The sequence below is a fragment of the Otolemur garnettii genome, unplaced genomic scaffold (assembly GCF_000181295.1).
Source record: "Otolemur garnettii isolate 467f Iridium unplaced genomic scaffold, OtoGar3 scaffold00002, whole genome shotgun sequence".
NCBI classification, from domain to species: domain Eukaryota; kingdom Metazoa; phylum Chordata; class Mammalia; order Primates; family Galagidae; genus Otolemur; species Otolemur garnettii.
In genome coordinates this window covers 52,255,912-52,267,276 of record NW_003852397.1, presented here as the reverse complement: position 1 = coordinate 52,267,276, position 11,365 = coordinate 52,255,912, and the positions used below count along the sequence as shown (strand labels likewise).

General features: G+C 37.6%; 1 protein-coding gene across 4 annotated transcripts in view; it reads right to left on the bottom strand.

Moving 5' to 3' along the window:
* The window catches only part of ARPP21 (cAMP regulated phosphoprotein 21), a 157,269-nt gene that overhangs the window by 56,695 nt on the left and 89,209 nt on the right, over nt 1-11,365 (bottom strand). For all 4 annotated transcript variants that reach the window (XM_012806213.2, XM_023513970.1, XM_023513975.1 and 1 more), the window contains one exon: nt 6,299-6,532. In XM_012806213.2, the coding sequence (XP_012661667.1) occupies nt 6,299-6,532 (234 nt within the window). The remainder of the gene's footprint in view (nt 1-6,298; nt 6,533-11,365) is intronic.

The window sequence follows — 11,365 nt, the reverse complement described above, 5'->3', positions numbered from 1 at the left end:
CGAGAAGCACAATCTTATTTCCACTTTAGAGAAAAGAAAATAAGGCTCAGAGAGACCAAGGAACTCATTCACAAGTACAAAAATCAGTAAGTGAGAGAACCAGAAAATAGCCTTAGTTGGTAAGACTTCAAAGTCAATCCACTTTCCATTATACCAAAAATCATAAATGAATTATCCACGTTTATATACTGGTTACATGGTATAACTCAACCTGGAGAAAAAATATCCAACCATAACTGAAAATTATCAATCAATGCTTGATAAGTCAGATGAGGTAGAAGACATGATTCAAGGTGAAATCACACTCTGCCTTGGCTGGTAAATAATAAAAAGAATCAGTGGGGTAACAGATTGCGACACTGTCTATGGAACTATTTATGAGTTCTTTCTTCCCTTCTCCATAAACCCTGAAATTATACTGGAGAGGAAACAATACTTATACAAGCTGAAGTCACAGAAATATTCTCTAAAAATCTGAGCAAAATTCCTAGAAGAAATAGTGCTCCCAGAAAGGGATTAATCAGTGTTTCCAAGGAAATTCCTCCTCACTCTGGCATTAGGGAGATGGCAGAGGCAGCATGCTGAGTTCCTCTCAAGCACATATTCTAGTCTCTCAGTTCATACTGAGATACCTGTTCTGATACACAGGGCTTGCAAGAGCATTCTTATAAAGGGTAAGCAGCATATGGCAGAGGACATCAGCTTCATTCTCTAATAATATGTGTAATGGTGCGTGTGCACGTTATACTACATACATATATGTAATGTGTGTGTATATATATTGCACAGTATTTTAAATTGCACATGAACTCTATGGCCACCATGTATATATATACTGTAACAAAAGGGAGCAAGATGGAGAGGTGAAATAAAAACTGACCCAGAGAAAATAAAATATTCTACTGAAAAAATGTACGTACGATATTCGTACGAGAACAGAATGTTATAAAATGGGAACTAAGCTAATCAAGTGAATATTTTAAGTGAACTAAATCAATCATAAAGGAGCATCTACTGTATAATCCCATTTATCATACACAAGATCAGGCAAAACTAATCAATCAATGGTAATAGAAGTCAGAATAGTGGAACCTTCTAAGAAGGCCTGAGGGAACCTATGAGAAGACTAGACAGGTTCTACGTATCATTCAGGGAGAGGTTTCCAGTGTTGGCATATGCAAAAATTTACCAAGGCTTACAATGCAGACATGTGCGGGTCACCCACTTCACTTATATATTTTCTACTTCAATCAGTAAAATTAAGATTATAGAGTGAAACATGTTGAGGGCTGGGGGAGAAAATGGTGAGGTTGCAGTGAAGCCAGACTTGATGTTGGCTCGTTCAGGAACTGGAAAGGTAACTTAGTATTTCCCATCAGATTTTGGGTACAAGTGTATTTGTGTGTTTGTTAAGAGGAACTTTAAATGCTGCATATTCATGAACACATCTTCCAGAACTATAAAATTTCCTGATAAGGATTTCATAACCAACAATAATGTTCTATGATGAGAAAGCAAATGCACCAGAACTACAGTCTCAGAACAGTAACTCCAGGGTTTTCTCTTTTCTGTTCTTCATATTCCAGGCACTTGTTTTCCTATCATTGTCATTCAATTTTAGCTACATTTTATTGTTTTATGTTTGTTTTCTTTTTAAAATATAACTTTCTCTTAGATTCAAAACCTGTAACCCATTTTCCCCCTAACCCAACTATTTGTGAAAGGATTAAAAACATACTTCAATTTTCAAAAAATGCATCAGCTTATTTAGTGTTCTAATCCTTAGTTTTTCTGTTTTTAGTGTTTTTTTTTCTATTTTAGAAAGACAAGAAGAATAATTTATGTACTTAAAAAAAACTCCATGGAGACAAGTATACAACTTTACGTAAAGTTATTTCCAAATCAGTCTTATGCTATGTTCACACACACACACAAGAAAGCAAAAGGAAAAGATTTGTTACTATATTATTATATAGGTTTTTATTTACTCTCCTGAGAACTAAGGAAGTGTGGGAAAAAAAACCCAACAATGATTAGTGTTTAAAAGTGTAACTTCAAAGTAGTCGGGTGTCCTTCTGATACTTTGTTTGAAATATGATGACTAGTACTGTGAACTAGAGGAAAAGGTGTTTCTGAATAATTACAATAATTGCATATGAAAAGTACTAAAGCTTCCTGTAAGTAGAAAGAGACAGCAAGCTCTGCCAGGAAGAGAAGAGAATAGAGAAGATTGATTTTTGTGCTCACCAAGGACAGGTGGAAAGAATTGAAGAACATAAAGGAAGTTGGATGCCAGAGAAGGGAACAAAAGCAATTTCCTAAGAGACCCAGGCTGGGAGATGAGTGGTTTCCAAGTCAGGCCAAGACAACTTCTCTGTATTCTATGATTTCTACCAATCCAGATGCAATAACTATTGAATACAAGCAATTAGTATGAACGACAGCTGCTGAAGACCAAAGGGGAAAGAGAGGACTGGCTGGCCCTAGGCCTATTTAGCCTGGAGGAGGTTTTCATGTCAGAAACTGCACATGCCTGCCCAGCAGGCCCTAGAGGAGGGTTGGCACAGGTAAGAGGGTGCGATGACAGGAATGAGCCAGAGCACCCTGAATGCAGAGCAGGGCAGACAAAAGGGGCAAATGCAGAGTGTAGCACTCATTCCTCTCAAATACATAACACGAGGTGAAAAACTACTTCCACTGTCCACAGTAATACGTATAATGGGTAGTAGATATTACACGAATAACATGTAGTTGAGTTCCTGCACAGTGCCTAAGACTTTTTATCTAGTCCAGAGAGGCTAAATACATAAATAAACAAATAACCTAAAAATCATTAAGTATGGTTCTTCCCCAGAGGCACTTATAAATGTGCTGGTAACAGGGAAATGAACCCATGGGGGCAAGTCACACAAAAAGCAAAGTAATCATACACTCTTGGTTTTTAACATTAAAGCATTTCTGCTATATACTTGACAGAAGGGTAATTATTTAAAAAGAGAAAAAAAAGGTGAGAGAAAGAGATTTTTCCTTTCTTGGTCCTAGAAGGTGATATTCAAATTATGATTATGCGTAGGCAAGGATTAACTCAGACCTGGCCGAGATATACTGGTAAGTAGCATACAGACATTTCACGGCGCGTTTAAGAAGAATGTGACAGCAGTTTGGATAAACACATGTTAGGAGTCCTGATAAAAATTAAAAATGGAAGCCCATTAGGAGCATTTGATGGAGAATAGCCCTAAAGGCCTCCTCAAAGCGAGGTCCCTGCAGATGGCAGGCCCTTTCATAACACACTCTTGAATTTGCACCAGATAACAGCAAAGCAAAATGGCAAAACATCATATACCGGCCTTAACAAGTACTTGAGGGATGCCAGTGCCTGTTGGCATTTCCAGATTGTGCTGAGTTGAAAGAAAATAGCCCAACAAAACTGAACTTCCTCCTAAAAATTTCCAAAGAGTTCTGGGTTCCAGAGAGCTGGAGGACAATCAAATCCAAGACTCCAAGCTTGTCTTGTAAGGATGAAGATGCTAGAAAGCGACAACTCTGAAAAACAGCCTCTGCGGCAACTCACTCATAGAGATGCTTAAAGAGCAAAGAGAGAACAGGCAAATGGTCTTGAGTTAGACAGAGACCAGCTAGAAGCTGAGGCTAAGCCCAGACAAAATTAAAAGTTATAGTTTTATAGTTTTATTTAGTAGATACATGATTGGCAAACACCTTAGTATTTTAAACCATTGCTTGTCTTATTCTTGCTCAAGATAGATATTTTATCAATCATAAGTTGTACAGAACTGCTCCACTATCTGGATCAAAATATATCATGGGCAAAAGACATCATGTCAATAATAAAGTAATTACTGAGCCTCTATCCAATGCCTAAGACTTTGTTACCCATTCTGGGAAAGCAAAAGATAAAGCCAAATAACTAAGTATTGCTCCTTTCCACAAGATTATAAAAATGTACTTTAATAACAAGGATGTGTAAACCCAAGGGCAATTAACACGAGAAGCAAAGTGGTCATATGCTTTCAATTCTAACCACCAAAGTATTTTTGTTGTGAACTTGGCAAAGAAGTGTTTAGGAAAAGGTGAGAGGTGCAGTTTCTAGATTCCTGGTGATGACAGAGAAAGAAGATGATTTCCAGCTCAAAGAAGGCAAATTTTTAGTCTAAACAGTAGAAGAGATTGGATAGATAATGTACATATGAAAACACACACATACAAATACCACAGGCACACGTACACATTACCTATAATGAACACATGTGCACACGCATACATGTGTACCTTTTCAATTTACAAAAATAAATACATTCTACAAAAGAAGAAATATGATCAACTTGTATCTCACCATTCAACTATCATATACACTATATTAATACATTTTCCTTCTGGTCTAGGAATATTTTCAATCCAGCATTTGTCAGATCAGACCAATGTGCAGAGAGAAGCTATTCAGCAGTGTTATTATAGCCTTTTCCTTAGTTGGGATCCTTTTACAAAAGAGATATTTTGATAACAGCTCTAAGGGACTCAGTCCAATGAATAAGAATTGGGACTTGGCACCAAATGGCACTCTATTCCTTTTTTCTATAAACAAGATTATACATGATAATATACACATACACATGCACAACCATGAGATCATTACAAGTAATATTCCTGCATTATGCTGTGAAAAATACTCTGTTGAGATTTTTAGAAACACTCTGTAATTTTGCTTAAAACAAGCCACTCCAAACAAATGTGTGTGCTTTTTTCTGCAAGCCCTTCATCTCAATTAAAAGTGGAAGAATTTAAACCAATAGAGTCAAATCATACTTTGATCAGTGCCAAGAGTAATGAATCTGAACCTGGTCTTCTTTTAATTTCCTTTATAGTGCACACAATAATCCAAATAGCATAAAAGCAATCTAAAACTCTTCCTTAGAAGTATCTAATCTGAAGCTTTCAAATGGTTTTCAATAAAATGATTATGCTTTCTTTTCCCTCAAGCTTATGGCATTTTCAATATGCCTCAGTCAAACATCATGCCTTGAGAATGTGCCATATGTTTTATGAAAATGTGGCAATTATTCAAGTAACTATTTTACTATAGTTCTCATGTTTATCTGAATTTCCTAATTACCAGTAGCACTAAATATGTGAGAAAATTAAGTCAGATCATTTTTATGAGATACTTATGCAGCTTTGCATTTTCTAGTTTAGCTAATTGAAGAAATACTCTGAAATGATCTAAACCAAACTTTAGGTCTATTTCAAGACAATTCTTTTTTTTTTCCCAACCCCTAATAAAGACTTGTTAAGAAGAGACTAGTCAATGTCAAGCTTTCTAAACTAGGGGTTCTCAGCTATGGTATTACTGGCATTTCGGAGTGGATAGTCCTCTGCTTGTGGGGTCTTTCCTGTAGAGTGCAGGGTGTGTACTGGCAAATGCCAGTAACATTTCTAGTCTCTACTTATTAGATGCCAGTGGCAGTCTTCTTCTCCCCAGGTCAGGCTATCAAAATGTCTCCAAATATTACTCAATGGCCTTGGGGACAGGGGCAAAGTTGTCCCTGATTGAGAAGTTTTCTCAGCTATTTGGTGATGTTAGAATCTTAATGCCATAGGTCCTTTGGAATCAACATGGAAGTTAACTGATCTCCAATAGAGAAATTAAAAATTAAAGAACATATCTCCATTCATCATGACAGAAACCATAATCATGTATTGAACAATTTTCTAAACCCCAGAGAAACCAGTCTAGGCCTAATATTTCTAAAATACCAAGAATTTGCTCTCTCCCCTTCATCACTGGTATTTTTATTCTACCATATGAGCTGGGTGAGGTCTTAAGGAGAGAAAGCAACTTCTATAGTTTAGAATCTACGGTATGTAATTCTCAAGTGTTACCTCAAATTTCTGAACTATTCCTTGATGAAAAACACTTTGGACATAATACAAGCTAACCAGGTATCTAGCTGAGAAACACAAAGTTTTACCCAGAATATCTCAGCTCATGACACTATTTTCTGTGATTTTGGCTTCTGGGATATGCAAAGAAGAGAAGAGAGAGAAAAAAGTGGATGTTTCTGGGAAGTATCTGTATCTATATCAATATGAATATTGACAAGGAGATGTAAATATGGAGATACAGATTTAGCCATAGACACTCAGATTCTACACAGTAGTTCATGTTCTCAGCACTCCTGTTGAGAAATTTTCAGAAAGCTTGTTATCAAATTCATGAGGTCAGATACTAGAACAGACCTCTGATAACCATGCATAGCTGAGAAACCAGGTAGTCACTAACCTGTGTGTGGATTGAGAAGGATGCTTCCAGGTGGGATACCTGTCGCAGCTTCAAGTGGAAGGAGGATGTAGCTGGTGCTGCTGGGAGCGACCTGGCCCCCCATTCCATTCTCAGGATAGGGAACACAGCCTGGAGAGCTAGCTGCCATGCCCGGGACCAGGGGTGTGCTCTGGAGAGGTGGATGGGTGCGGGACAGTGATCCTGAGGAGCCTGCACTGCTAGAAGACTCAGAACCTGGCATAGGGATGCAAATCAAGAAATCATTCAACACAGAGAGAGAAAGCACAGAGCAAAGTCTAAATGTGCACTTTTCTATACCCCATCACTAAAGAATTTGAGGTGTATGTTTCAGGATGAGATTAACTAATGTTCCTCCCATATTTCAGGTTCATATTTCATTGAAATCTTAGCTACATATGTTTCAGATATATTAATTTTCTCTAGGGAATGAGGAATGAAAAATGAGCTCTCTTGCTCCATCATTCAGTGGGGGAGGGGAAACCCACCAAATTTCTAAAAAACACCAATTAAAATAATGGGCAAAGGATGTGAATAGACATTTCTCAAAAGAAGACATACAAATGGTCAATAGGTATATGAAAAATGCTCAACATCATTACTAATCTGAGAAATGCAAGTCAAACTACAATGAACTATTTTCTCACATTAATTAAATTAAAATACTTTTATTGCAATGACAGGCGATAATGAACACTGGTGATGATGTGGAGAAAGGGAAATCTTCATACACAGTTGGTGGGGAAATAAATTAGTGTAAGAACGATGGAAAACAGTATGAAGGTTCCTCAAGTAACTAAAAATAGAATTACCATATGAATAAGCAATCTCATTGCTAGATCTATATCCAAAAGAAATAAAAATCAGTATGTCAAAAAGACACCGCACTCCTACCCACATGTTTACTGCAGCACTATTTACAATAGTCAAGGTTTGGAATCAACCTAAGCGTCCATCAAAGGATAGACAGACAAAGAAATGGTACATACACACAGTGGAATAGTATATAGCCATAAAAAAGAATGCAGTCCTCCCATTTGCAACACCATGGATGGAAGAGACATTATGTTAAGTGAAATAAGCCAAGCACAAAAAGGCAAATCTCACGTGTTCTCACTAATATGTGGGAGCTAAATATTAAAATCATTGATCTCATGGAGACAAAGAGTAGAATGATGACTGGTAAATGCTGGTGAGAGGAGTGGTGGAGATGAAGTGGGGATAAGAATGGGCACAAAAATACAGTTAGTAGATAGGATGAGAAGTACTGGATAGTACACAGAGTGATTACAGTCAACAATGTTATGGTATACTTTCAAATAACTGCAAGACAGGAACTGGAATATTTCTAAAGTGAAAAAATAATAAATGCCTGAGATAATGGATACCCCAATTACTCTGATGTGATTAAGACACATTGTATGCCTATATTAAATATAACATAAATCCTAAAAATAAATACAATTATTATTATGTACCCATAATTATTAAAAATGAAAAAAATTAAAAGAATGAGTTTTGATTGAATTCTCTCTCTCTCTTCCCCCCTCTCCCTCTCTTTCTCCTCAGGTTTTTCATGCACTACTAGGGTGATATATTGGTAAATGGCACCCACATTTTTGAATTCAGAACTTGTAAACTCCCACCCATATTCCTGAGTAATTGATACTATGGAAATACATGTCTAAGCAGGGATGATATGAATAAATAATAAAATAACTGGGATGGAGGTTAAGGAAACTTCAGCTGAAGAAGTCCTATGATGTTCCTGTCATACACATGATTCTAAAGCACGGGATTTTCAAGGCCCATACAGCTAAATTTTGAAGGGGCATAATTAGAAACAATATTTTACAGCCCACCATATGTGAGTAGAATAACTGAACCATTTCTTTCAGGAGCATAGCATATATGAGTAAACAGAGTTCAAAATCAAATAAGATCTCTTTTAAGGACTGACATAGTTTAGGAAAACATGTAGGATTGAAAGGGAGTCACTCACAGATGAATTAAGACACTGATTCTTTCTAACTTCTGACCAAAGGCAGCTTTCAATCAACTGAATATTAGTTTCCTTTTGTGTTAAGTAGAAACATCATAGATGTTAGATATTTAAAAAAAAAAATGTTTTAGGCTAGGCATGGTGGCTTACGCCTGTAATCCTAGTACTCTATGAGGCCAATGCTGGTGGATTACCTTAGCTCACAGGTTCGAGACCATCCTGAGCCAGAGTGAGACCCTGTCTCTAAAAATAGCCAGCTGTTGTGGCAGGTACCTGTAGTCCCAGCTACTTGGGATGCTGAGGCAAGAGAAGTGCCTGAGCCCAAGAGCTGGAGGTTTCTGGGAGCTACGACACCACAGTACTTTACCGAGGGTGACAAGGTGAAGAAAAAAAAAAAAAAAGTTTTAAAGGGATTCAAGGAAATACATATAAGGTCTTGCACACACTATTTAACAAATAGATGGTGGCTATTACTAATACTATTAACATAATATATTTAAGTGCTTAAGATAATGCACTGTATTTTACATATTTGAAGAACTCTTACTAACATGGCTCAGGGGTAAGTGGACCAAGGAGGGCTTGGTCTTCATAATGATGGAACATCCTTCAGATGACACAGAAAAGTAAAATTCTGGGGGTGGTTGTAGACAATGGATTTCTCAAACCATGCTGGTAACTGGAATAGTGTGTTAAAGCACTAAGGTGAAATCTAATCATTTTCCTTCTCTCTCCAATGTGGATGAAGAAACACCTGCCATATTCCATGTCCACTGGGTGTCATTGCCTTTCACTTCAGTGAGAGTCAAGCCCCTCTGGTACCCTTAACCGTGGCTGCTTTGGTCACTAAGTATTAACTAGAACAGCTGAGAGAAAATACACTAAGCAAAAATTTTGTTATTGCAAATTCCAACAAATAGATTACTGGGATAAAATCATAGGTTGGAAGCATGTAGTGGAAGATATTTATTAAATCATTAGTTCATACTATTGATAATATGTCATTAAAAATACATTCCTCTGTGTAGTGAAATAGGACAGAATATATAAGCAATAGTTAACATTCTTTTCAAGATTTTAAAATGTGCCTTTAAATTAAACTGGAGATCCTTTAAAGTAAGTGAAACAAATACAGCATGTAATTGCAGAGAAGAGGAGCGACTGCGGGGAGTGATAGTTTTGGAGAAGAAGAATAGTGATAGTTATTGATTCCACATTATGTTTAAGCACCTGAATAAATATTTTGATAAGAAATACTATGACTTCCTTAACAGATGGGGAAACTGAAGTGTGAAGAAGTTAGGTAATGCAAGCCATCTTGTATAGCTAGAAAGTGGCAGCACCAGGATTTGATCGATGCAGACTGATCAAGCTTTAATCGTGGCCCCATAATGCCTCCTGAGAGTACATACGTACATCCCAGGGCCTGTCACAAGCGTTCTCAGATGGATGTCTTTTCTGCTTTTCCCATGACTTGAATATTAATAATAGTAAAGTTTTAAGTCAATTCAGGTTGTTCCATCTAAATAGTTTAGAATGCTGATGGGCTTCTGAATAATGTATGAGGAGAAAAACAGAAGATGTAACAGGAATATTGAAAGTGCTAATAATCGTTCTGAGACACTATCACTGAAATTATGACTCTGAGGCTGTAGTCGGAAGGCAGACTGCAGTTGCACTTGCCATGTACGATCGGACGCACACTACAAGTTTGACGCTGAAGCCGAGTCAGCAACAACAAAAGCGCAATAGCAATGATATAACAACACGTTCTCCTGCACCCAGATGTTTACGGTCATCTGAAAATGATTCAGCTCATCTCCAGGGTCAGGGGCTAGAGGCACTCAAGCTAATGGAGAGTATTCTCAACCCTGATTTTAGGTATAAACCAGTCTTGGCATGGGTGTGTGTATTGGTTGGTACACATACACTGAAGTGTCACGATCAAATTCAAAGAGTGACTTAATTTAGCTTTGGAAAGATGCTATTAGTCAGTGATTTACAATGTCCTTCTCCTCCATCACCCAGGGGAGAGTGGCAACATCAATAGAAACAACAAGGAAATAATACAAATGTTTTGATTTCATCCATTAAAGGAAGGGAGAAAAACTAAATACGGCTTACCCCTTGGCACTTGGAAAGATAGAGATGAAGTTGAACCTCCTGGGAAGGATGGCTTAGGCATCAGCATATGGCCAGGTCTCGGTAACTGGCCTGCTGGCCACCTAGTATCCAATCTTGACCAGATTATAAGCATTAATCACTTAGACAAGGGAGAGAAAAATTCTACACACAGCCAGCAGTACTAAAGTAGTTGATAGAAACGAATACTAGCAATGGTGATGAAAGGCATAGAATTAGAAATGTTTGAAGATTTTTTATTTAATTGAAATTGATATTTGACAACTGTAGGATTTTGGGTTCCCCAGAGTTAAAAGTATTTCTGGTTTCCTTTTTTATGGGGACTTAACGATAATCATGGCAAATATTTAAACAGTATGTCTATGTGACCAGCACTCACAGTGAACTCATTTTGAAGATGAAAACTGATCCTCAGATATGCTAAGTTAATGTCCCAAAGCTCTTTGTGTGTGGGGGTAGAGTCTGTTCTCAGCCTGGATGTCTTCCCTCCACAGACCACACTCTGAGATTGCAGGCCATGTATTTGCCTCCACATCATGTAAGTGAGAAAGAGATGGAATCAGTGCCCTGACCAACCCAGTGCCGAGTTCTAGGAGATACTGGATAGATACCAATGCTACTCAGAGTGGGATGCTTAGAAACTGATGTTGGACACCCTCAAGGGGGAAGGGAAGGAGTGGACATCAGAACAGCTGAGTGAGAGACTCTGAACATGTAAGAGATAAATAGGAAAAAGAAAAAAGGCAACATGGATAAACGAAAGCAATCACAAGGCAAAACAAAATAGAAAACCAGGAGCGGGACAGGGAAAAAGAAGGGCATTAGCAAGTTACTTTGCAACACAGGAGACACTCACTCCCCAGGGAGGAAGGATCCTGGTTTTTGGTCCTAGTTCTGCCACTTAT